The sequence below is a fragment of the Pan troglodytes genome, chromosome 9 (genome assembly GCF_028858775.2).
Source record: "Pan troglodytes isolate AG18354 chromosome 9, NHGRI_mPanTro3-v2.0_pri, whole genome shotgun sequence".
Lineage (NCBI taxonomy): Eukaryota > Metazoa > Chordata > Mammalia > Primates > Hominidae > Pan > Pan troglodytes.
Window position 1 is genome coordinate 123,050,570 of NC_072407.2, and position 27,942 is coordinate 123,078,511.

Sequence of the window (27,942 nt, forward strand, 5' to 3'; positions counted from 1 at the left end):
TGGTGCGTCTGTCCTCTGGCCTTCCATGGAACATGATTGTCCAGTGGGCCTAGCAGAGTCACATAATGTATCTATTCCATCATGCAAACATCTGTGAGCCTTTTGGTCCCTTCTTCGGCCATCTGCCATGGTAATTCAGGCATTTGAACCTTGCTCAGTGTGAGCCATCGTTTTTTCCAGGCTTCTAGAAGCTTCTCTAGGAGTGCGTTTGCACCATCCCCTTGTGTTCTTGACACCACGTTGAAGTCTGTAGCTCTAGAGAGTGCCCCTAAGTCAACAAACTCTCTCTTGTTCTATCTTATGGCCCAGCCTCCTTGATAGAGCAGCCTCAGAATCCAGCCCCCTGGGTATGCCCTCCCCTCATCCCTACCAGTGTGTGCTGGCACTTTGCACCTGCAGCACCTTCGTAGGCACAGTCTCTTTAGACTCCTGTCAGGCCCAGCATGTGTCTGGCTGGGTTATGCGGCAGCTTAGCCCAGATTATAGGCCTGGCATTCAGGAGAGAAGGTGGGAGCAGCTTTTGAAGAGAGCAACTGTTGTCTTGTGGGGGAAAGTCCTCTCTACTGTCTTCCTGTGCTGGGAGAATTTTAACTCCTGATGGTGTGGAGTAGGATGTGTCTAAAGGATCAGAAGTTTTGAGAAATAAATCTTTGGAGGCATCTACCCAGATAGCCTCCAAATGAGGCTAGGTATATAAAATAGGTATATAAAATACCTGTATGTACATATGTGTGTACATGTGTATATGATAAATCATATGTATAATATATATGTGTATATAATAAATTATATACACATATATATACACACACATATGTATGTTTTTCCCAGGTAGGCCTTGATATTGGCATAATAGAGCTGCTTCCCTTGAGTGCCTGACCAAGTCCTTGTCATTCAACAGGGCTCTCCAGAGCAAAAACTGCCCATTCGGGGAGTCCTGCTTTGAGTGGAAAGTGATACACTGTGTAGCCTGACCTTGCCTGGTCATTGGCGGAGGGCTGCCCCATGAAGATTGTGTCCTGGGTTTCAGCACTGGGGCTGAGCCTGAAGGCACTGAGGGCTGGAGGCTGTTGGCCAACTGTGCTTCTCACATCTCTGTTGTACAGGGGTCTGAGTGGCACATCTCCCAGTCTGCCATAGCCAATAACTGCATCATTTCAAAGTAGCTCCCATCTGACCATCTGTTCCACAGAAAAAGGTGTACAAAACCTAAGAAAACAACACAAAAACAAAATAAAACCCATTCTACTTGATTTTAGAGGACTGTATTTTTTTATTTTGTTTGAGCTGTCTTTCCTCTTGCCTATAAAACAGCATCAACTTCTGCCATTTTTTTTATAAAGCACAGTTATCTTGGGTAACTAGCTCCAACCCACCCCCACCGTACCCCACATCTAAATCTTGTCAAAATCTTTGCTCACCTCACACTTTCAACGAAATAAGTCCTCCTGCTGACACAGCATGAAAAGACATTTTTGTCATTTGTCAATCTGTGACCACTGGGTGTACACCAGAACACACACTCACTGACCAGCTTCCCAAAGTGATAAGCCAGCCTGGTGTCTCCCCACGCACCTGGTGTTCCCTTGCAGCCGGATTCTCAAAGGCATTCTAATTCGTGTATGCCACCATCTTGTGTATCTGGTTATGCCCAGATGGCATTTATCCGAGCAGCAGTCCTGTCTCGAGAAGGATGGAGCATCCAACATGGGTCAAAAGGGCTGTGATATAAATATCCTAGAATGCATGAAAAAGGAAGAAAGCAATTAGTATGCCACCAGCAGTTAATTAAAACACAGCCGGCGATTTTGCTTCAAGACATTTAGGTTGGCTACTGGACTAAAACCTAAGGCTAGACAAAGAGAATCCTTCTGTAATGAGTCTTTGATTTGAACTTAATTTTATTTTAAATAGGCACCCAAGAAACTAGCTTTTCTGTTATATAAATATACGCCATTCTAAGCACTCCTAGAATCCAAAGAAAAATAAATGAATGTGAGTCATTTGGAAAGAAGCAGTCATTTAACATCTGTAAGTAAATATGTGTGGAGGATTCATAATACCAGTGAGAGAATAAACAATGTGGGAAACCTACTGAATTATCACAGGTTTTTGGAAAAACACGGAGTAATTTAAACTGAAAAAATTTAGCTCGCCAAGCACTCTTGTCCATTTTAAGACAACATGCTTAAACCCAGAATTATATTTCTTTTGTACAGTTGGCATTTAAATGTCTGGTCAGAGAAAATTTGCAGCAATTTTTAAATTCCCATTGATGTACAGAAGAGTTTTTTTTCCTGCTACAGTCAAGTTACTTCTTTCTTAATAAATTCCATTTAAACATTTTGAATAGTAGATTTAGCTTATGCCTTAGCCAGTTTTGCTCATTCCACATCTACTGGATCCTTGGAAGCATCGAACCGAGCACGTTTTCCTCTTATTCACATGCCTTTTAAACTATTTACTTACTGCAAATTTTTTATCAGAAGGGGTTTATCTCCCCCTCTGCCTCCAGTGACCCTCACTGGGTGTTAGGGAAGGTTTCCAGGCCACAGTTTGAGATTTCCCTTGTGGAAGATCGTGTCTAGCGCTAGGTCCCTTGTTAGATTTTGCCTGGAAAGTGCCCTGTCCTATCTCCTGCAGAGCGGTGCATCAGAGAGAAAAGAGAGGGCATAAAACCTAAAAAGTTTGGAAAAGTTTCTTTAAATACTTCATGCATACCTGTGAAAAAATAGAGTAGAGCCTATCTGTGGCGACTGTTGAAAACCAGAGGAACAAAAAAAGACTTTAATAGAAAACCAACTTCATTTAAATGTTGGAGGCAGCTGCTTTGTTTGGAGTTTTAATCCCATGCTGGTGGATGCTAATTCTGTAACATTATACAGTTGCCTTCTTTTGGGTACAAAGGTAGAAGGGGGGTTTTCTTTTGTGTTTTTCAGTGCAAAGTGATTCTGATCAGAAAGGCCCAAGGTTTCAGCTCCAAGTACCTGACATTTCCATCTGAATCTACTTTTTTTTTCAAAGGGGAAAAAAAAAGGTCTAGTTTTTCAGGAAAAGAACCTCTCTATGCAATCCTGAAACTGATCTTTAGATTTACTTTTCCTTAATCAATAGAAAAAAACTTGATTGCAGCTCAACACTTACCTGTCTCTAGTGCAGGACTAACTTAATTTTTGGTTTTAAGAGTACGAGATTCAGACATTATTTCAGGAATCAGAAATTATTGGCAACAAGTTGAGGAGACCTGACATGAATTCTTGTTTTACCTAATTTTTTCTGGCTTACCAAGATTTGGCTTAATATTTCTGACTCAGTTCCTCCAGCCTCTACAGAACAGGTTAGTGACATTTTTCATAAATACAAATATCTAAATGAATCCTCCTTACTTCTCTCTGAACCGGTTCCCTAAGGGCTCTAGTCTTAAACTTGCACGGCATCTGTCTCCATTAAAGCTGTGTGTGATCTCTGCTAAACCTTTGTACCCTTTCCGGCAAAACTGTCTAATATTTAATATGTGCTTGAAATTACGACATATATACTTGACAACTAAAGATTTGCAATAAAACTCTCACAGGATAAATTCATTGCCTTTCCCGTGAAAGTTTGGCTGAAGAATTATGATAACTTCAAATGATAAGAGGAAGGTTTTTCTTTTTTAACAATACTGTCAGGAGGAGACTTCATGGTCTAGCCACACGCTTGGGTGATGTCTAACTCGAGCTTGCGTCCGTGTTCTCATCGCAGCTTTGCAGAGTGACACAGACAAAACATGCTCCTAATGGAGGGTAAAGCCACCGTGCAACCGATTGTAAACTAACACGAAAACAAGTTTCTTTTTGCTGTGTTCCTTCTTTAATTAACTTGCTGGAACTAATAATTGGTTGCTTGTGCGCTGGATTCTATTTTTATTGTGATTCCAACTCTGGATTGGTCCTTTTTTATTACTAATGTTTCTATCATTCATTTCACTGTGGGAAGTCAGTGAACAGAGTAGACTGGCCCTGAATCTGGTCAGTACTTCAAAATGATGGATCGGCTCCATTCTGTGGAGAAGGTGATGGCAAACTCTAAATTCTCCTAGCTGTAGAACACATTGTGTTTTAACCAACTTTTGTTTGATTCTGATGGAAAGCTGTAGTGAAAATTAGGAAATCCAGGTCTCACTGGGGTGTGGTTTCTGCTGCAGAGACACAACCCGGGACCTGCATGCATCTTTAGCGTTGGGTCCTAGTTTTCAGCACTTTATTTGATGCAGAGGGGATACCTTTCCTTTATGCATACCACTCTCACTGATTCTAAATAATTACTTGACAGTTTGAATGATCTCATTACACTTCCAGACTGGCTTCTTCTGGGCATCTAATCTGTTCATGAAGTGTTGAACTTCGGAGGACCTGCCAGCATTCAGGGGATTTCAGCCCGACTCAGCACTGTTGATGTGTTATGTGAATTTGTTCTATGACGGTTTTGATGGTCTTGGGTTTCGCCACTAAACACACCTGGTGTTCTGTTTACTCTGGCAAGCTGGGGATTTTTTTTTCATTTTCTTTTTAAAATTCCAGGATGAATTATTCATCATTCCTTAGAATTTGGGTCTCTTTCATCTTCGCACTTGTACGGCACCAAGGTGAGTACTACAGAATTCCATAAAGCTCTCAGTTAGCATGCTCTTGAATTGATAAAGAGACACTTTTATTGGAACCATAATTGTAAGGGCAGGTGCATGTGTGTCTACAGATACAAGAGAAAAATGTAATTAAATTCTATTATCAGGGGTAAAATTCGTTAACTTTAAATGAGGTTTACTTATATTCCCACTTTTTTCTTATTTAACTTCAAATACTATTTGTATGTACCAGCTTGCCCTGTGCTAGTGGAGTAGATCTTTAAAATTACGCAAAATTATTTCCATTAAAAGTAGATAAGATAGGTGTATGTGCACTTCATGTCTGATCACTGATTTCCATTAAGGCATTTAATTTGTGGTGGAGACTTTAAAGAATCTACTTATTTCGGCCAAAAACTAGGAAATTACAATAGCATTGATGTCAGTGGTTTGTGTATCAGTGACCTTTTACGTGGCCCCCAAATCTAAAACTTAAATAAGACAATTTTTCCCCTCAGTGATTCCTTCTTTTTCTCTGTGTAGCACTGCCCTGGGTAAGTGAAAGGCCACATATGTTTTTTTCTACTGTTGTTTTGGATTTTAGACAAAGACGGGGTGGTCTACATAGATTTTAACTTTTTTGGCTAAAATTCTAAGGCACCTTTCTTTACCTTGCGAGTTTGTCTAGTTCAAGTGGCACATGAGTACAAGTCTGAGATGAACACGTCAAGCCCCTGTGCAGTGCTAATATTTTTCCAGAATTGGTGAATTTAAGCAGTTAAACCATAGTGTGAAACCCCACGGGAATGAAAGAGGGCCCGTGACTTCAACCTCCTACCCCAGCTCCAAGAAAGTACATTTTATTTGGTGGGAAAAAAAAAATCCTGGAAACATAGCTATGTTTATTGTGAAATTCTCAGCTTAGGGCAAGCATGGATAGGGATATTCTTTCTTTTAGCAACTCTGATGTTATTGATAGGCCATGCTGCTAACAGTTTTATATATATATATAAAAATGGCTTCTGCAGTGTTAATTACCGTAGTTTAAACCTACGCCCTTGTGTTTAGCACCCTCTTTTTCATTTGACAAGTATTATTTACCATATTAGATATTCTTAATGTTTGTATCCTTCTTAAAATTAAAAATATTTAACAGTCCGTTCTTTCCTATTCAAAATTGTGAACTAATTAGGATCACCCACGAAGAGAAGAATCTTGCAAACGGCCTCACCTTTGCAGCAGAAGAGGAAGTTAGGGTCATTCTCCCTGGCCATGGTTTTCCGTCTCCTCCATGCGGTATTATGGGTTTTCCATTCCCTAGGCAGATTGGCCAATCAGTGCAGCCCAAAATACCAATTAATCTTTCCATACAAATGATGATAATTCAGTGTGAATTTGAGCCCTCATTCATACTTGGGCACGACTCCTAAAAAGTTCCCCATGAAGGATAAATCCATGCCAGGACATAATTTGTTACTGTTAACTTCAGAAATAAGTACCTGTGTATAATACTGTAGTAGAGATTATAAAGTTTTTTTTTAATTAGTACTTCCAGGAATTTTTAATTTGTTACTATTATGTAAATAGAAATGTTAGAAGAGCCCTTTTCACCTGCTGGTTGTAACATTAAATACAGCTCACGGGCCCAGAGTGCCTATGACCCGACACAGTGCCTCCTACAGCCTCAAATTCGGGCGGCTTCTCAGCAACTTCTGGGGTTTGGACGATGCATATACACGAATGACCAGATTAGTTTTGCTGCTCTCCTTGGATGTCAGCCCCTGGAAAGAAATTAGCCCTCCGTTGAGGCATAACTCCTCTTGCTCCCTGCTTCAGAACTGGAGAGCTGGCTCTTGGCCTGGTGCAACAGGCCTGCTTTCTGGCCCCTTTGCACGCCTCTCTTTTACATGAGCTGTTGTCTGTTCACCAAAAGCCTCCCAAAGGAGCCAAGACAGTCCTTGGCCGGTTGCTCCCCAGCCTATTGCTTCCATCAGCACAGAGCAGGGACTTTCCCAAGGAGAAGGCCCGACACGAGAATGGGGGTGTCGGCATCTCATAGCAGCAAGCAGGTACCTCAAGAAGTGTGGCCGATGCCCAGAATGGTCTTGCCCCTGCCCCCGAGAATGAGAAATTTAAAGAAAGGAAAAAAGGGAGAAAACGATAGTGTCCTATTGTCTTATATTCATTCAGGAGAAGAAAGGACAGAGGCAAAGAAAAGTAACACCCAAAATGTAGATTATTTCACAGATGCTATTGGACTTGATCCTCAGTGATGCAGACCCTAGGGAACTTGTCTCATTTCTCCCACAAAACTGAGCCACATCTTGCAACAGTATGGACGGGAAACCTGGGAGCAGCAAGCCAGGAGAGGAGGTGACCCTGTCACGGTGGGTTGCAGAGTGTGTTTGTGTGATGGCTCTCCAGTGACCAGGAGGACCAATCAGAGCCCTGCAATTCATTCTCTCCAAAGAGTTCTCAAGGACCCAACCCTCTGACCCCGGAGGATCTCATGTCTGTCTTTTGTAAAAAGGAGTTGGGCAAAGAGCCTCTTGCAGGGCCGCCCTCAATCAAGGTCATTCATTGAGGCCCTGCAATCAATGAGGCCTCAATCAAGGCCAATTACTACAAATCCTCTCCTCCCACTTTTGTCTCAGTTCCCACTGTTGTTTATTTCCTTCTGGGATCTGGGATTTTCTCCAATTGTGCGGCAAGAGGGAGGGAACTCCTTTCAGGAAAACACACGATAGTGGAATTCTTGAGCTAGAACAGGAGCTTCAAAACTGTGGCCATGCCAGACCTAGAGGCTGCCTCTCAGTATCCAGAAAGCTCAAGGTTTCCAGGGAAATTTCACAAATTTCCAGCCAGCTGTAGCCATAGATATCACCAAGATGCATGAAAGTGCAAGAACATGCACAAAGTGCTTTCTCCTATGGAGAAACAATGTCACTCCCATTTTCCCGTTTCCCAGAGGCAGAAGATACTGCGCTGTGTATGGCCTAGGTTTAGGATGAATGACAGGGCAGTATGACTTGCGTTCAGCTTGCAAGCCCTACTGAAAGAAGCTGGCTTCAGTAGGTAGGAGAGATGTAGCTTGCCAAACGGCAGAGGGAGCTGCCATCTATCTAACCATCATCTCTCTTGACAGCTCAGCCCAGGGAGCTCATGTATCCATTTTGGCAGAATGACACCAAAACCCCTAAAGTAGATGATGGAAGCTCATCTGAGATTAAGTTGGCCATCCCAGTTTTCTTCTTTGGCGTTCCTTACCGCACTGTCTATGTAAGTGGAGAAGCAGCCCATCTGTTGTTCTCTGGCCCTCCCTTTTGTTTGTCATTAAGAAAAGCATTTTAAGTATCCTCTTCCAGAGCTCTGGGAAGGGAGGATTTATTGGCAGCCAAAACGACAAGTTCTGAGATTTCATGAGCTGATAGGTTTTATGATTAAGAAAGTCAAAGATATTTAATGGCTAATGTTCATAGTGGAGGAGTATACAGGGCAATAAATTGCTTTTGTCGGTGATTAAACATAGAAGTGAAGCAGAAGCCCCAATGCCATGAATGTTATTTCTGCTACTCAACGAGATAAAAAGATACAATGAACCACAGTAGGAGCAATATCATTTTTCTTTCCCTTCTGGGGGTGTGAAAAGTTTAGGCATCTGCTGTTCTTGGGCTTCCTACCAATTTGAAGCAGAGTCGGAACACAGTAGGGGGGTAATCAACTATTATATCAAAGTTGTTTGCAGAATTGGCCACCCTCAATATGGGTCTGTAGATAGGCCAGAGGGTCTCATCGCCCAACCCACACTAAGAAATGGTCCCATTTGTGATCAGAGCTCTCCTAGGCACCTGTGTTCTCAGGTTTTTGTTTTTGGTTTTTTGGATCATTGGGTTTGCTGCTAGCGAAACTGTTGCACATGAAGAGGAAGATTCAGAGCAGCCGAGCCTGGCTTTATTGTTGGCCTTAAAGAACTGGGTGAGGGATTATACCACACCCCTGGAGGAAGAATGCAACCCTAAGCATGTCCACCTCTGGCCATCTCTACGTCTGGGACCTCTCTCTTCCCCAACTTTTGATTTATGGCTCTGGGATGATTCCCGCTAGAAAAGAGTTCACTATTCCATTACCTAACGGTGGTCCCTGAACCTGCAGAAGCAGCGTCGCACAGGCACTCATTAGCAATGTCATTTCTCAGGTCCCACCCCACACCTACTGAGTCAGAAACTCTGGGAGGAGGAGCCAGTAACCTGTGTTTTAATGAGTCCTCCAAGTGGTTCTGATGCCCACAAAAGTTTGAGAACCACTGATCTCAACCATAGGATATAATCAAGACACATGTGAGTCATCACCAGCTTCCTCTGCCAGTCTGTGTGTTTTAATTACACCTATTGTTCCCTAGCAAACACTTCATTCTGACATCCTGAAACGCCTTTTATACTGTATTCACGGCAGGGCCTCCCTAGTCTGTGTTTGTAATAGCTGGTTTTAAGTTTTGGGTTGTGTTGACCTGATTTTGGCAATAAGGGAGTGAGGACTTCCGTGCTGGAAGCCCAGTTAAGCTAGTTTTTCTTCTCTATTGTACGGTGTGATATGGAGTCTGAAGAATTTTTTCTTGCCCTTGCAACAGGAGGTTCCTTAGCTTGAGGCAGATTTATTTGAGGGTAAATTGTTCCTTGCGTTTCTAACACTTTGAGTAGTGCAGTTTTCTTCAAGACTCTAGGATGTTCCCAATTACTGGAAGACAATAGGCTCTTAATGTCTCTTCCAAACCCAAAGCCTTGCTTCCAAACATGTAGACCTACCCTTGGCCCAGGCCTTGATAACTTGCCTCTGGGATCTGGGCCACTGTTAATGTCCATAATGTTACTGGTTAACAGAAACTTAACATATGATTGGAATGTATAGGAAAATTATCTCCAGGTTTTCTATATCCAAGAATTGCAGTTCCCATTACAGGCACCTCTGCTGCTGAAGCCATGTCAGCCACGGGGTTAAATCAGTTTATCTACCAACGTACAGAGCTGCAGATTCACGCAGAGGCTGAATTGTTTACAGGTCCCTTGTAAACTGAGGGTATATCTTGGCTTGTGATTTCCAGTAAGGTTTCCTATTTAATTGGTTTACTAAGCCATTTACAAATCATGAAGAAATCACCATAAGATAGTCATTTACATAAACAGTGTAAAGTAGTCATGCCTCCATTTTTATGCAGCGATTGTACCAGGACACTATCACACCACATGAGCTGGAATGGAACTGGGCATCTGTAGGTCTTAACCTTGTCCTTGCTCTGAGTGCAGGAGTGGTTGTGACATCAGTGGAGGTCTTTTAAATGTCTCACCCAAAGCAGAATATTTTCATCAGAGACTGGAGTTGGATGAAGGAGTATTTGATTTATCTTTCTCTGACACTCCTCTTTTGTCATAAAATAGGAAGCAAGGCCTAACATAGGGCACCTCAATTTTCAAATTTAACTTTACTTCCATGCTTATTTATTTTTCCTGCTTATTTTGTATTAGTGACCCTGAATCTGTCTTTAGTACCCATGTTACTCCCTGTCTGGCCCAGCACATACACGCATGCTACCCCCAGTACACACACACACACACACACACCACCCCCAGTACACACACACCACACCCCAATATACATACACACACACCACCCTCAGTACACACACGTACACACCCACCCCAGTATACACACACATACACACCATGCCCAGTACACAAACATATACATCCCACCTCAGTAAGCACACACACCCCACCCCTAGTACATACATATATACACACCCACTCCAGTATGCACACACTGCCCACCCCAGTACACACACACTCCAATATACACACACACACACACACCACCCCCAGTACACACACACACACATCCCAGTATACACACACACCACATCCCCAGTATACACACACACTCCCCACCCCAGAATACACACACAAAGCCCACTCCAGTACACACACACTTACACACCTCACCCCAGTACACACACACACACCATCACCAGAACACACACACCCATACTCCTCACCCCAGTACATAAACACACACTCACGCACCTCACCCCAGTACACACACACCCTTCAGTACACACACATGCACATCTCACCTGCAGTACACACATACACACACACAGAAGCACAACTCAGGAGCATTTGATAAGTGTAATAGAGACAGGATAGGGAACATGAAAATGAGACTGATTATTACTCAGAAATGAAGCTGGTTACAAATCGAATGTGAAAGAAAACCAATGAGTTTGTCTGGAAGTAAACGAACCTTTTAGTCTGAGCAATGGAACCCGGTGTTTGGGGGTTCTAATTCAGTAGTTTAAAAGTTGTTTTCATTCATACAGTTAGGCGAATGTCTGTCTTGGTTTGTGACTCTGAAGTTGTTATGGTTTCAGATCCACTGTGCAAAATCTCTCTTATTTTCGTAGGTCAATAACAACGGAGTTGTTTCCTTCAATGTGCTAGTGAGCCAGTTCACGCCAGAATCCTTTCCCCTGACAGATGGGAGGGCCTTCATCGCCCCATTTTGGGCAGATGTGCACAATGGAATTCGAGGCGAGATCTATTACAGAGAGACCATGGACCCTGCCATCTTGAAAAGAGCCACCAAGGACATCAGGAAGTACTTCAAAGACATGGCAACCTTCTCTGCCACTTGGGTTTTCATTGTGACATGGGAGGAAGTCACGTTTTATGGAGGCAGCAGCACCACACCTGTAATAATTCAAATTTTCTCCTTTCCATTTCATAACCTGACATCTAATTCTTGTCCATCTTCGCTACCGCGAAGGAGTCTAATTATTAGAGCTAAGGAGTGTCAGTTCCCTTGAGTTAAACTAATGAGTCTTGCTACCCACTTTGCAGGAAACAGAGGGAACTATCACAGTTAACCAGCCCAGTCAGCTGTAATATTTCAGAAGATATGTCACCCCTATCACAAATCATCACTAATGCCTAAAAAAAACCCTCAAAAACTTTCCTGCTGTAAGTGACATTGCTGTTTTGCAGGAGAGTGATTGAGGCACTGAGACCCACTCCAGGCCACATGCTTAGGGACCCATCTAGGGACCCAAAGGTCCTTTTCTCTTGCCCGAGGTACAAGTGCCTCTCTCCATCCCTGATTTCCTCCCTCTCTCCCCAATAAAATTTGGTTGGAAGAGAAAAATAGCATTCCAAGTTTGGGCCCAAATGATCTGGCTCATTTTATTATGTTGTGACATCTTTTTTATTGTTACCAGGGCTGAAATTATTCATATTTGATGTTAATTAGAGTGGGCAGTGAAAGCGTTTCATGAATAAAGTTTCAACATCTGCTCTGAAATCCCAAATGAGCAGTCAAATAAAAGTCAGATAAGAAAGATTATCACTGCCATTATTGCAGAGATAATCAACTTTCTACATAAAGGGACAGAATGCAGTTTTCACAAAAGCCTGCAGCTTGTTTGGGTGACTTTGCCAGTGGAGAGTTTTGAAGTAGTAGACACATCTTCAACTGTATGATTTCTAGTAAGCAAAGACACTCAAAAAATCTGCCCTCCACTTACTTAGGATTATTTCCAATTCCATCTGTTTTCCAATTTCCTTGGCAACGAGTCAATTGTGGAGCGGTGGAACAAAAACGACTGAGTTAGAGAGAGGTGGAAAAGTGCTGGGTTTGCAGTTCACAGCTGCGACACCACGAACACATTATGTTTTAGCACCTTCTAGCCAGAGCATCAAGAAGCACTTTATCGCTAAGAGGTTCTGTAGAACAGAAAGACACAAGTTTAAACAGCGATGCATTGGCTAGAAATAACCTCTAAAGAAGCATACATTTCCCTCTGTCACGTTATAGATCGCTAACGACTCCTCGGGTGATGTTTTATGTCCTTTAAGCCTCATATCTTACAGCGTTAGAATGTGGGATGCCAGCAATCGACAAATTTTAGTGTCATGGGGTGGGGGGAAGAAATGCCTATCAAATGCTGACCACCAGTTTTTCAAAAAAACTTCCATTGGCAATAAAAATGGCAAGATAATTTAGATACTTTCTGGCTTATACTTTGGAGTAAATTTCTGAACTAGGTGAGAACTCTTTCTGTGAGGATGAATGAAGTAACATCTAAGTGCTTTGAGCTCCTTGGAGTAAAAAAAGATGATGTAGTTCTCTGGAGCTGCAAAAGTGTCCATCCATCCCCATCTTTGAAATTGGCCCCACCTCTTTCATCCCGTTATTCCATGTTTCCCCTTCTGTATAGAAACACATATGATCAGGCCAGCTAAACACTGGGCTTGAGAGGTCTTTCAAAGGCAAAAATTCTCATGCGAGGCCAACAGAAGGGAAGGAAAGGGGACATGTTTACTTCAAGGAAGGAAAACTAATATTTACTGAGGGTTTACTATGTGTCTGGTGCTGAAGGCTATTTTTGCATATCATTTAACCCTCCCCAAAATGTTCCCGGACAAGTACTGTCTCCAATTTCAAGGGAAGGGAACAGGCCGGGAGAGGCCAAGTATCTCATTCAAGTGGCAGGAAAAAGAATAGGATTCAAATCTCCTAGGAGACAGAGCAGGGGTTCAAACCAAAGTCTTCCAACTCCAAATCCCAGACTCTTCTTTCTTCAGCTGCCTCCTCCGGGTATCGCTGAAGTCCTCAGAAGCAAAAAAGGTTTTTTATCCAGAAGAGTCTTGGAATGAACGTTGAAGAATTCTGTAGTGTGGGAATGTATAAGAGTGGGCTGAGGTGCGTGCGGGTGGCAGTCAACCTCTGGGGTGTCACTGGGATGGCTGGTTGGTTTAGAGGTGACTTCGGGGGTTGGAAATGGATTGCTCTTGAGATCTGCTTGGACCAAAGATATTTCCAGCTTCACTGTGGGAGAAGGAATTCCCTTCTGAAGGAGAATCTTGGTCTGAAGGAGGCTCTAGCTTTAGTCCTTGTGTGACTTTGACTTTGCCCCTGTCCCTTGAACAAGAGCCTGCTGGTGACCTTACAGCAATCTTGAGCCTACTGCTCACTCATCTCTGTGTCCCACTTTCCTCTTCTGTTGAATGGGGCCAGAGACTGAAGGCGTATACCTGAGCAAGTCTATCACAAACGCCATCAGCCGTGGCCAGCACAGAGCATGGGAAGAAAAGTTCTTTACAAAAAGGGCTGTTCTTACTCATAGCTTGCCTCCCTTTCTGGGATCATCTAGAATGGGGAGATTTGGGGCTTCCAAGATCCTCTACCCCAGTTTGATTACACAGGATAAGGATTTGTGTCTTCCTCTGCATCAGACAGAGTGTCAGGCAGCTGGGAAAAGTGCTAGGTTTGAATAGAAAAAGATAATGCAGCCTCTCCTTTTAACTCTATTTCTATTAAATTTTTTGAAAACGTGTGACAAGGGGTGAGGATTAGCAAGAGGAAAATATAAAGGACAGGGTTTGCTACAGCTTATTTCTGAAAACCGTTTACAAGTTTCATATGAATTTAAATAACATCTCTATCCTAAAAAGTTTAAAATGAAGACAGCATGGAATGGCAGTGCTCTGAGAGATGGACTGGGAACTCTGGCGCAAATCCCGTTTTCTGTTGCTGGGTCACTGTGAAATTTCCAGTAACTCACTTCCCGCAGTCCCTAGTTTTCTTAACTATAATATAGGCGTGGGCCAATACGATCACCCGTCTTAGCGTTGGTCTGGGGTACAGATGAACGTTAACGATTTTCAGAATAAAGTGATGCACAAATGCTCAATTAGAGGGGTAACTTCTCCCCACAAAGTGCTTTTTAAAAATCACTTTCCCACTTCCATTTTTAAAAGGGGAGACATCTCATCAAGATTAATGGTTTTTCCGGGAAGGGAGAGAGCGCAATCCGCATGGCCACTTTAATCACACGGACTGGTATCTGCTCCCTCTTCCAACCCGCTCTGCAAGGGGAACCGGTGGTTGCATCCTGGTCCCCGGCCGAGTCTTTCCTGTAGTTTATTCTCATGCTGCCATCTATAGGTGCTTTCATATTATCACACGCTTAGCCGGGCCTCTGAATTTTCTGTCTGGTAGAAGTCAGAGATGTAAGTGGGCGCTGAGTCAGACTCTGGGTTTATCTCAGGCAATTTCTCTTTTAGAAGCACAATCCCACATGTCTTGCTTTTCCCACCGGAGGCGAGAACAAATTCAGAGAGGAGTCAGAGCTGGAGGGCCTGGCTGCAGAGCAGCTCTGAGCTGCCTGTGGGTGGGGAGGGCGCAGGGTGAAGGGCGGACCTCCTTGGGGCCAGGACCTCCTGGGGAGTGCAAGTCATGAGACTGCGCATTCCCATCCTGTAGGTGAACACCTTCCAGGCCGTCCTGGTGTCCGATGGCTCCTATACATTCACCCTCTTCAATTATTACGAAATCAACTGGACCACGGGGACAGCGAGTGGCGGCGACCCCCTGACAGGTCTTGGTGGAGTGATGGCACAGGTAGGTGGCTCTCCACTTCATCCCCCACGTGTTTCCGTCGCTGCACTCTCTGCTTCTGTGGCTCAGCATCCTGGAGGGAATCCTGCCACCAGCTTTTAACTAGAGACGCAGGTCTGATCTCGCAGGTGGACTACGAGGCTAGTCCTGCCCGTGTTTGGCACCCTGACTCGGCTATGAAATGAACTAGGCCGTCCTTTCTCACCTAGAATGCTGGCCCCAGTGACTCCAGGAAAAGACGGCTCTTGATTTTAGAGGTGCTGGATTTTAAAAATAAGGTAGTTGGGCCAGTTAACCCATGGGGAATTTTTGTACTCAAAAATCTTGTCTTCCTTTTGTGCTGCAGGCAGGATTTAATGGTGGAAACCTCACCAATTTCTTCAGCCTCCCGGGGTCAAGAACCCCCGAGATCGTGAATATCCAGGAGACCACAAACGTCAATGTTCCAGGCCGCTGGGCATTTAAAGTTGATGGAAAGGAAATTGACCCAGCCAATGGCTGCACCTCAAGGGGTAAAGCTTTTCCTCTGTCTGTGGCAAGGCAGGGTTTGTTTAGTGTAGATTGACAGGCAAGCTTTTAAGCCACGGGGGCGGACTCATTCCTGATGCCTTACTCTTTTGACATCTCTCCGCTGGGTAATGGAGATCAAGGTAATTTTAGCATGTGCATTCATCACATAAGAAGCTAAAACACTGCATTCACTACCTTGTGGCTTTGGAAGTCCTTTTCTGGAGTGTGCACACAGTTATCCGTTCTGAACAACTCCGAAATGGACCAAGATCTTGAGTGATTTCTGAGCCAGAGGGACAGAAGGCAGCCCTCCTGTTTAACATTATTTTCGTTGTTGTTGTTGCCATTTCCTCCCCCCGCCCTTTATGTTTTTCTTCTCATCCTTATTCTCACTCTGTCTTCTGCACTTTGTAGATCTACAGGAGTGGGTGCAGTTGGAGTATTGCCAAGTTCCTATGAGGGTAAATCAGTACTTCCTAGTATGATTAGAAAAAAAAGAAACAAAAATTCTCCTAAAATCTTCCCAGCATCAGCAAAACGTGCAGGAATTTGAGGAGAATCAAAGCTGACTTTAGGTATCTGTGAGTAAGCTGTAGTTGAACCTGGATGGATGTCCTTCACATTGGGCACCCAAAGTTTGGAGCCTTTTCTGAACTATCGAACCCCTTTAGATGTGCAAACTCACAGTGGACTTTCAGAGAAACATCCTGGTTTATGAATTCCTGCTTTTTTGTGTCCAAAAATATTTAGAAAACAGAATTTCTGATAATATTTCTACTTCCAGGAGTAGAAGCTACAGAAATTAGAAGAAGGAAATAATGCCTCTGTTCATTAGTTCATCCACCCACCCATCCACCCACCCATCTATCCAGCTACCCACCCACCCACCCATCTACCCACCCGCCCATCCACCCACCCATCCACCTACCCACCCGCCCATCCACCCACCCATCCATCCACCTACCCACCCACCCATCCACCCACCCATCCACCCATCTACCCACCCACCCACCCACCCATCCATTCACCTGCTCATCCACCCATCCATTCACCTACCCACCCACCCATTCACCCACCCACCCATCCACCTACCCACCCACCCATCCACCCACCCATCCATCCACCTAGCCACCCACCCATTCACCCACCCATCCATTTATGCATCCACCCATTCACCCACCCATCCATCCACCTACCCACCCACCCATTCACTCACCCATCGATCCACCTACCCACCCACCCATCCACCCACCCATCCATCCACCTACCCTCCCACCCATTCACCCACCCATCCATCCACCTACCCACCCACCCATTCACTCACCCATCCACCTACCCACCCACCCATCCACCCACCCATCCATCCACCTACCCACCCACCCATTCACCCACCCATCTATTTATCCATCTACCCATTCACCCACTCATCCACCTACCCATCCATCCATTCATCCATCCACCCATTCACCAACCTATCCATCCACCTACCCACCCACCCATTCACCCACTCATCCATTTATCCATCCACCCATTCACCCACTCATCCACCTACCCATCCATCCATTTATCCATCCACCCATTCACCCACCCATCCATCCACCTACTCACCCATCAACCTACTTACCCATCCACCAACCCATCCATCAAGTCATCCAGCCATTTAGCAAGCCATTGCATCTTTCTGAAAAACATTTTAAGAGCCCCATTGAAATGCCAGCCACTCTGTGAGGTGCTGGAGATAAAGCTGCTCTAGCTGCCCATGACATTACTATGGTAGAGGAGACAGAGCCATGGGAACAATGATGACACAGCATAAGACATATTATGATAGACACTTGTGTAGGGTACTGTGGAAACACAGAGGAAGACCGTGGGAAAAGTGTTTCCAGACCTCTAAGGAAGTTTTGGGTAGGAATGAGGAGGTGCCTTTATCCCCTCAGATAGAAGCTTGGACTGCTTGTCTTGGCAGCCCTGGGAGGCCTCGGGGTTCTTTCTTGGCTCAGCTTCAATTTGTTGTTGTTGTTGTTGTTGTTGTTGTTGTTTGTTTAGGAGACAGGGTCTCTCTCTGTCACCCAGACTGGCTAGAGAACAGTGTCGTGGTCATAGCTCACTGTAACTTTGAACTCCAAACTCCTGGGCTCAAGTAATCCTCTCACCTCAGTCTCCTGAGTAGCTGGGACTACAAGAACCACAACCATGTCAGCTAATTTTTATTTTTTGTAGAGATAGGGTCTCAGTATGTTGCCCAGGCTGGTCTCAAACTCCTGGTCTCAAGCCATCTTCCCATCTCAGCCTTCCAAAGCACTGGGATTAAAGGTGTGAGCCACTGCACCTGGGCTCAATGTGTTTAATATACAGAAAAGCCACATTCACATGGTCTGACACACCTGTGCCCTCTGCCCCTTTCCCTGTGCTGTGATTAGTGCCTTCGCTCTAAGGTAGGTCATGTGTGAAGATGGCCTGCCTGGACCCTTGCCTCTGTGGACTCTGTAAAGTCCCCCATGCTCAAAATAACAAATAAATGTTTTTCAGCTAAGCTGGTATTAACTGGATAGGAAATAATCTAGTTCCAGAGCTCATTAGGATTTGAGATTGTACCCTCCTCCCCTACAGAGTGTAAATACGGCATCACTTAAGGTCTGTGAGAGATACCAACTCAATACTACATTATCTCCCTCCCCTGTATAGCCTGGACCAGGGGCCTCAGAAGTTGCAGACTCTTACACAAATACCTCTTCCCTTTGTCCAGGCATCACAGAGATGACTGGCTATGGCCATACAACATGAGTGCCCAGTGACAGCCTCTCACCTGAGTCCTGGGAATGAAATGCTGTGATAACGGAAAACATTGGCTTGCAGAGCTGTGGAGTTGGTCAGATGCCAGCTGTGTACACAGTCTCCACTTTGACTTCATTCTTTTCCTCCTGAGTTATAGGTTTGGGTTTCATATACAGGATGAATTCAATATCCTTATATAGACTGCTATGCATTTTTATGTGCCTCTGGACATATATCAATCTAATGAGACTGGGATTTGGCCTGGGGTATAGCAGGGGAAGTGTTCTGTAGAGCTGGTTTATTATATCATCATTCCACAAACAAAATTATCTCAAAGAGTCTACCTTTTGGTCCAAACCTCCTCTATTCAAAGGCATTTTCCTCTCACTTATTGAAAGCCTGAAAAAGCAGGGCCTGGAAATGATGCTGAGTGGAGGCTGTCACAATACATACAGCCCTGAACTAGTGCCAAGGAGTGCTGAGGATTAGGACCTGTTTTCAGGGCGGATGCACATGACTTATTGGGAATGTGACTAAATCTATTCTCTCATTTTTCAACCCTATTCTCAACAGGTATAAAATGGAATTGCCTGTTGAAACATCATTGTTCCTGTTGGGCAGATAGAGTCAAGACTGTTACTGATACACCCGCACCCTCCACTTGGGTTAACCTTGCAGCCTTGTGCTATTCACTCGATAGTCAGTTTTATAAAAACTTGAGATGTTATTTACATTTCTTAATGCTGTGTCTTTGATACTTGCCTTTTCAGACATTCTCATTTTACAAGTGCTTCTACTTCTATCAACCTGTGTCAACTTTTTGATAACATCACTGTTCTCTGTGAGACAGGGATGAGAAATAGCAGTATCCACATTTTACAGGTTAGGAAAACAGACAGGTGGAAGTTGAATGAGTAGTCTTGGAAATGGATTGCAGATTTGTGACTGCTGCCCAGTTCTCTTGACCCCAATCCCCCAGCAAGGACTAGATCACAGTCCCCAGCCCAGACGTGTTTCTATCTCAATTAAAGGTTGATGTTAGCAACCAGGAAATTTCAAAGTTTTTTGGTGGGGAGGTCATTTATTTACAGAAATGATTTTAAAGACTGCATGTCTACCAAAGAAATAATAGTGTTTTTAAAATTATCACATCCCTTTAAACCATTCCCCTCCCCTTTCCTCATTCTCTTCCTGACCTAGAATTTGTCAAGAAGGTCTGTCCGGTGCATAGAGAGAGAGAAGTCCTGGACTTGGACAGGGCCCTAGAGTAGGAAAGAAGACAATTTGTGTAGGTGTAAATCCTGCCTAAGCAGCATCTGCAGGATTCATGAGCCTTTAAATGTGCAAGAAAGTGGTCAGTGCTTTCCAGAACCTTCCCAGGGAGTTTGGGATTTATACTCATGCATCTGACTCCTGATTAGTGCTATTGACCTTTTCCCGCACATACTGGGCCCCCAACAAATGTCTGTTGAATGAATGAACAAATTAGCAAGCAAACAGTGAGTGTTGCCGCGTAACCTGGGTAAACTGGGTCTTCCTTCGGAAGGAAAGGCAGGAAATGACTCCAAGTGTCATACCCTTTTCCGTGGATTCATGATAACGTGGTTTTCCTTGAATGTGAGTTTGCTCACCAGCCATGGAGATAATAATACCAAGAGCTTAGACGGGATTCAGACAGACTCCTCTTGGAATCCTGGCTTTACCACGGAGTTGCTGAGTGATCCTGGATGAATTACTTCACTTCTCTTAAGGCTCAGTTTCCTCATTTGTCAAATGAGGGTGACCACACCTCCCTAACAGGGTTCTTACATGGATTAAATGGTATAATGGAAGTAAAGCATTTAGCCCAATGCCTGGCACAGAGGGGAAATGCTCAGTAAATGTTGGCTCTAATGTCATTATTCCCCAGGACAATTCCTTCGGCGAGGGGAGGTGTTTTGGGATGACTTGAACTGCACCGTCAAGTGCCGCTGTCTGGATTTCAACAATGAGATCTACTGCCAGGAGGCTTCCTGTAGCCCCTACGAGGTGTGCGAACCCAAAGGCAAATTCTTCTACTGCAGCGCTGTGGAGACCAGCACGTGCGTGGTGTTTGGGGAGCCACACTACCACACTTTTGACGGCTTCCTCTTCCACTTCCAAGGCTCCTGTGCCTACTTGCTGGCCCGACAGTGTTTGCAGACTTCCAGCCTCCCTTTCTTCAGTGTGGAGGCCAAGAATGAACACCGCGGAGGTTCAGCCGTCTCCTGGGTGAAGGAGCTCTCAGTGGAGGTGAATGGCTACAAGATTCTCATCCCCAAAGGAAGCTATGGAAAAGTCAAGGTGAGCCCCTCTCTATCCTTCACGGGGAAATGGAGAAGCTGGAGATTCTTCAGCCTAGGGAAGACTTCCCCAGATCTACTGGTTCTGCTGTTTGTCTCTGTACAGTGCCAAAGAGATGCACAGCTCTCCCCGCCTTGCAAATAGCTTGTAAAATACTTTACTGGGCCAAATTTTATGTGTACAAGAGCTATCCTAAGCTCTCTCCTCAACATGTCTATCTGCTTTTAAACTTAGAGTACATTTATATTCCTAGTTCCCTCATAAACACTGATAGGCACACACACTCACACAAACACACATACACACACACACACACACACACACAGTTCAGAAAAACTGGAAAGAGATAAGTTTCTCATGGTCCTGGCTTGCAATAATTGTAGCCACATAGCCATGCCCTGGAGATGGTACAAACACAATACAAACCCCCAATTCACTACAGCCTTTGATTAATAATCCTCACCCCACCTCAGCCCCAATTCTGTTTGCTCAAGAGCTGCTGCTTCATTTTCAGAGAAACCTCCAAATGGATTGATGTCTCCAGAGGTACCACCTGTGCAGGCACCTGGATTGGCTTTGGTGACTTCCTTAGTGAGGCTTGGGTGGGAAAGTCCCATGAAAGCTCTGCCCAGACACCCCTCGAATAGAGTCCCCAACTCCCACCTAGAATAACAGAGAAGAACATGGGTATCTGCTGGCCAGTTTAGCATATGCAAATGATTCCTGTCACTGTCCACCTGGATTTCAAGCAGGGACATCAACAAAAGAGAGAAAGCAAAAAGCTACTAGCAATTACTCAATTTGTGCAGGCCCCAATTTTCATAATGTTAATCAAGACCTTGTTGCAACCGTGTATTTATTCAAGCAGTAATAACCAAGACCACAAGGGGTTGATTGCTGCAACCCAGTGCAATCCTTAATCCCCATGCATGGAGGTCATTACAGAGATTACAAACCAGAACTGATACCAATGCAGGGATTTATTTCTTTTTTAACAAAATGTGTTGTAGTTTTAATTGATGTAGCATGTCCAACAAAAGGCAGGGCCAGGGAACTAATTCCACTCTTTCTGGCTCTGCCTTTCCCAGGTCTGTGCAGTTTATCAGTCTCATAATGAGGAAAGTGAGCTATTACTGTGGTTGAAATGCCAGTGTGCTTGCTATTTGGTTAGTCTCTGTAGGGACAACTCTGTATATCAAATCAAGGCTAAGAGTTTAGATATAGAAATTTGGAGATTTTCCCTTTTAAATTTATATTGTGCTGTTGAGCACTATACTTATCCTTGTAGATAGATGCTGGCATTTCAAGCTAGAAAAAAATTTCACTAGCTTCCCCCTACTTTCCTGTATTTGGGGATGATGTGTATATCAGTAGTTGAAAAAGAAGGCTTCATGCTTTATTCCTATTTTGTATTTTGATTAAAATTCTTTTTTATTCTCAGTCAGATTTTTTTTTAGAAGGAAAGGGACACCGTAATTTCTTTCAGGCCCAGCAGCTCTGCTAATTTTGCGTGACTCTGTTCCATCGTCCAAGCATAGGGCATAGATTCCTCAATTTTCTGTAGCGACAGGGCGATGTGGATGTGAATGTAAATGTTTCAGAAAGAAAAGGTTATGTGACTCCAACTGCAAGCTAACAATGGCTTCCTTTTCCTTTTGCCAAATGGTTTCCAAGCGTCTCTGAATACACCTGCCCTGCTGGGGAGACTGGCTTGATGGATGGCAGAGCCCCGACCCAGGGTGATGTGGGGACAGGCAGGGAGAGGGCTGGGAAGCAGGAAGGAGCCTGAGATGCTGGGAGGCAGCTGACTTCTTCAGCCATGCTGTGCCAGACCAGAAATGGCCACTAAGATATGTTCTTCCAAAACACAGACCCCCCTTCTCCAGCACTGTCTCCATATGCTGGGATTAGGAGCTGGGTTCTGTACATGGATTTTCCCCACTGAACTGTTCTCAAATAACAAAACAAACAGTTTAGGATTAGATATACCAGTAGGACCAAAGAAAGGCAGCATAAGTAAAAATCCATCTAGAAGAAGCGCCTCCTTCTAGCTAATACCAGTTCTCATCTTTCTTCCCCACGTGAACACGAGTAGTTTAGGGTGCTCCGGTGAACAGGGAGCCAAGGCCAACTAGCCCATGGCGATGAGCAGCTTGGACTCTAGGGCTGGACCTGTTCAAATTCCTATGCCACCACTGCCAGCTGAGTGGCCTGTTTGAGCTTCGTTTTCTTTGTGAGACAGGGCCCTCTAGGAGGCAGAGCTCCTGGGCTGTAGCTGGCCTTGGCGGCCTCTCCTCAGCACTGGGATACAGGCAGCAGGGAGAAGTGGAGAGAACCTGGCTTTGGAGCTCGACTAGGAGGGGTCAGGCTCTGTCACTTGCAAGTCACACCAGCCCCCATCCTCAATTTCCTCATCTATAAAAGGAGAAAATGATAAGGACCTCCTAAGGCTGTTATGAGAATTAAATAGAACAGCCACAGGGCAATGTCCAGTACAAAGCCTGGCACACAGTAGGTGCTCGGTGCATGCTGGCTCCCTGTGACCATTCCCATGGAACTTTCTTTCAGTTCCAAGACCTGTGCCTCCGTGACTCCACTTCTCTCCTCCTCCCCCTGCCCCTACCCACATCCTGGGAGAGGTACTGTGGAAGAGTGAAATGGCCAGAATGCAGGCAGAAGAAAAGCAAGCAAACAGGCGAGGCTTATCAGCTGTCTGCTAACCATAGGTTGAGGACAGGGTCAGAGGAATGAAGCAAGGAATTACACTTGGGGACAAGAGTTCTCTGGGATCTCCTGCTCTAAGCACTGTGGGACACAAGCACAATGACTCTATAGGGAGAGTGAAAGGGGGTGCAATGATCACTTATGCCAGAAAAAAAAAGGTATCAACTGGAATATTACTGACACCCACAGTCACCCAGGTGTCAGGTCAGCCTGAGTGCGACAAGAACAGAGGCAGGGAAACTGGCGTCCTGGGGGTTGTGATGGTGGGGGGACTGTAGAAATATCCAGAACCAGCCTACCCCATGGCTTCTGCTTTGGGACACAATAAGACTTTGTCCCTTGCTAGCAGGAGCTTAAGTAAGAGCAGAGGAGCCCATTCAGCAGTTGACGTATTTGACATTCATAATTATACCAACATTGGGGAAGATTTCCCCTTCCACTTACCAGCACAGAACAATGGATAAGTGTTCAGCACTCTTACTAGCTGACCTTCCCTATAATATGGCTCTTCTCTCCCTTTTTTCTTAGGGTAGGAAAAGCCATATTATAGGCAAGGTCAGCTAGTAAGAGTTGGCTAACCCTCTACCTAGGAGACAAGAATAAATTAATCAACTCCTTGGTTTTTCTTTCTACTTCTAGCTCTCTGCAGGATGGTTTATTTCTCAAGCTTATTTTCTTATTCCCTTCCCCCATTGCTATGATCTAAATATTTGTGTCCCCTCAAAATTCATATGTTGAAATTCTAACTCCTAAGGTGATGGTATAAGGAGGTGGGACCTTGAGGAGGTGATTATGTCATGAGGGTGGAGCCCTTATGAATGGGATTAGTGCCCTTAGAAAGGAGGCCAGAGGGAGCTCATTTCTTCTTTCACCATATGTGAACACAGCTGGAAGGTGCCATTTATGAACCAGAAAGTGGGCTCTCGCCAGACAATGAATCTGCTAGCCCCCTGACCTTATACTTCCCAGCCTCCAGAACTGTGAGAAATAAATTTCAGTTGTTTATAAGCTACCCAGTTTATGGTATTTTGCTCTAGCAGCCCAAACAGACTAAAACAGAAGATTGGTACCAGGAGTGGGGTGCTGCTGTAATAAATACCTAAAAATGTGGTAGCAGTCTGGGCACGGTGTCTCACACCTATAATCCCAGCACTTTTGGAGGCCAAGGAGGGCAGATTGCTTGAGCTCAGGAGTTCAAGACCACCCTGGGCAGCATGGCAAAAGCCTGTCTCTCCAAAAAAAAAAAAAAAAATTGCCAAAATAGCCAGGTGTTGTGGCATGCACCTGTAGTCCCAGCTACTCAGGAGGCTGAGGTGGGAGGATCACTGGAGCCAGAGAGGTTGAGGCTGCAGTGAGCCACATTTGTGCCACTGCACTCCAGCCTGGGAGACAGAGCAAGACCCTGTTTCAAAAAAAAAAAAAAATGGTAGCAGCTTTGGGTAATTGGTAGAGGCTGGAAGAGTTTTGAAGTACATTCTAGCAAAAGCCTACATTGTAGTGAATGGACCATTAAGGGTGATTCTGGTGAGGACCAACTACTAATCTATAGAGACAGAGAGCTGCATGTGGCGCCTGCCACGGTAAATTTTGGAAGGGATGCTCAGACCATCATCTCATCTCCTAGACAACTCAGAAAGTAGCAACAATGATGACAGGTAAGAGTGCCAGACAGTCTCATGTGCCAGAAATCAGTGTGGGTCCAGGACACCCTGGAAAGTTTATGTGCACTTATAGTCAAGCCCACCGAGGACTGTTCTAAGACAAGTCATTCCATTCCAGCCCATGAGCATGGATGTCCATAGGTGCTAGGCATAGTAAGTGTGAAAAAGAAAATTAATTCTCTCTCTTTGAGGCTTATCAAGCCACTTACTCACCCGTACTAGATGCCTGGGGCTCACTCTTGATTATTCCCTCATTTCTCATGCCCCATTGCAAAACCACCACGTCCAGCTGTGTGTGTTCTATAAGCTCATCCCTCCCTCTCATGTCTGCAGCTAGTTTAGGCTTTCATCCTCATCACCTCCCTGGACTGCTGCAGCAGTTGCCTGTCTGGCTTCTCTGTTTCTAATCTCAACTTCCTTCAATAATTTCTTCACGCTAGCCAGAAGGAGCTTTCTAAAACACAAATCTGGTGATGTCATTCCCTTGCTTAAAAGCCTTCAAGGGCTCTCCCTGCAGAATAGAAATCCAACTTTTGTTTTGTTTTTAACATGGCTTAAAAGGCCCTCCAAGACCTGTTCTCAACACAAAAGCCAGAGCAATTCTTTTAAAGCAGAAGTCAGATCGTGCGGACTTTTTGCTTTAAACACTCCCTGGGCTCTCCATCTTGCTCAGAGTCAAAGCCAAAGTCTTTACAATGGCTGACGGGCCCTGCTTGTTCTGGCTGCTCTTCTCACTCTGACGTCATCTATTGCTGCCCTCTCCTGCTGTCTCTCTCCAGCCACGTCCCCTACACCCCTTGTAATCCTGGGAGTGCCCAGGTATGCTCCCAACTGAGGGCTGCTGTTCCCTCCTCAAGAGCCGCTCTCACCCCAGATAACCACATGGATTGCTTCCTTATCTCAGATGTCTCCTTCCCAAGGAGGTCTTCCCTGACCATCCTATTTAAAATTAGAAACACTTTTCCTTAGCACTTTTTAGAAAAGTATTTCCTGCTCTTTATTTTTCTGCATTAACACTCATCTGACATGAGTTTTACTCATTTATTTTGCTTGTTGTTGGTCTCCCCAGCTAAAATGTAAGTTCCACGAGGCAGAGATTTCTGTTCATTTCACTTGCTGCTAATCCCCAACTCTTAGAACCGTGCCAGGTACACAGAAAGGCATAAATGCGTATTTGTAGAATGAATGGACCTTGCCTGTACCTCCAGCCTCATCTTCAGCCATCTCTTCCCTCTGTAGTCCAGTAACACCTCAGTGTCTGCCCCCCAACCCCACCCAACTGTTCCTCACCCTCCTGCCTCTGCTCTCTTGTCCTGGATTTCTCTGCCCTTCCCCCCACTCTTCCTTTGGCCACTTCTGTTTATCTTTAAAGACCCAGGTTAGACTTAACTGCTTCTAAAAAACTTATGTGATTCCCCTATGCTGGATTCAGTGTTCATTTACTGCTCTTCCATTTTATCCTCTATTGACTCACAGTTAAAGAGTATGCTGTAAGTATCGATGCATGTCCCTCTTCTTCAGCAGACTGAGGGCTCCTTGAGGGGCAGGGGCAATTATGTTTTTTAACCCTTTACATCTCAGTTCCTGACATAGTGCTTGGTACCTAGCAGGTGTTTAATTGTGTTGTTGTTGAATGGTTACATGACGTAGTTCTGATACAAGGAAGTTACAGAGTACAACACTTGGAGAATACTACATCAGGACAGCCTCAAAGCTAAATGGTGTCCAGCAGTGGACCCAGCACACACTCGAGCTGAGAGTGGGGTGAGGAGGACTAAAAGCAGGAAGGGGGTCCTGGAAAATGCATGACTTAAGCTGAGACTTAAAGAATGGATATTTAGAGGAATGCAGAGGAAAAGGGAGGTGACTGGTCTTTGAAGAAAAGATATGAAGCTAGCCAAGAGCCAGCCAGGAAATGTTGACAACCACACAGTCCCCAGAGGAGTCCGTAGTGGTACTCGGTATGCCACAGCAATCACAGCCCATATACACAGTGTGTGGGCTGGCCCACAAGCAGCTCTCTCCATTTTCCCCCTGGCCTTTGCCTTAATCAGAGGGAAGCCCACTGGCACCTGGACCGTTTAGGTGGCCATTCTCTCTGGAGTGTTGAGTTGCTTTGCCTTCCTTTCCTGATCTCTGCTGGAACCCAGTGCCTGGGCACCTGCTCACCTGCCTTTCACTATTACTGTTGTTGGCAGGTTAATGACCTAGTGACTTCTTTGCCTGTCACCTTAGACTTGGGGACAGTGAAAATCTACCAGAGTGGCATATCTACTGCCGTGGAAACAGATTTTGGGCTCTTAGTGACTTTTGATGGCCAGCACTACGCCTCCATTTCCGTCCCAGGCTCCTATATAAACTCCACCTGTGGACTCTGTGGAAACTATAATAAAAACCCACTGGATGACTTCCTCCGCCCGGATGGCAGGCCGGCCATGTCTGTCCTGGATCTGGGAGAGAGCTGGCGTGTGTACCACACGGACTGGAAGTGCGACTCCGGCTGCGTTGACAACTGCACCCAGTGCGACGCTGCCACTGAAGCCCTCTACTTTGGCTCTGACTACTGCGGCTTCCTCAACAAGACAGACGGCCCTCTGTGGGAGTGTGGCACTGTCGTGGACCCCACTGCTTTTGTGCACAGCTGCGTGTATGACCTGTGCAGTGTGAGGGACAATGGCACGCTCCTCTGCCAAGCCATCCAGGCCTATGCTCTTGTGTGCCAAGCCCTTGGCATTCCAATTGGAGACTGGCGAACCCAGACTGGGTGTGGTAAGCTGGCATCCCATCCCCATGACAGGTCTCTCTTGTGCAGGGGGCAGGGATAGGCTTTGGGGGCTCCTCCAAATGTCCTTGTTAAGACTTGTGACCCAAGAATGAGGGGGAGGTTGAAATTGC

General features: G+C 45.0%; 1 protein-coding gene across 1 annotated transcript in view; it reads left to right on the top strand.

Annotated features, from left to right (window-relative positions):
* Positions 1–4,562: 4,562 nt before the first annotated feature.
* TECTA (tectorin alpha) overlaps positions 4,563–27,942 on the top strand; it is an 88,076-nt gene continuing 64,696 nt past the window's right edge. The window contains exons 1-7 of the mRNA NM_001419917.1: positions 4,563–4,627; positions 7,752–7,885; positions 11,061–11,348; positions 14,918–15,055; positions 15,399–15,564; positions 20,250–20,662; positions 27,246–27,816. Of these exons, the coding sequence (NP_001406846.1) occupies positions 4,564–4,627; positions 7,752–7,885; positions 11,061–11,348; positions 14,918–15,055; positions 15,399–15,564; positions 20,250–20,662; positions 27,246–27,816 (1,774 nt within the window). The 5' untranslated portion in view covers position 4,563. The remainder of the gene's footprint in view (positions 4,628–7,751; positions 7,886–11,060; positions 11,349–14,917; positions 15,056–15,398; positions 15,565–20,249; positions 20,663–27,245; positions 27,817–27,942) is intronic.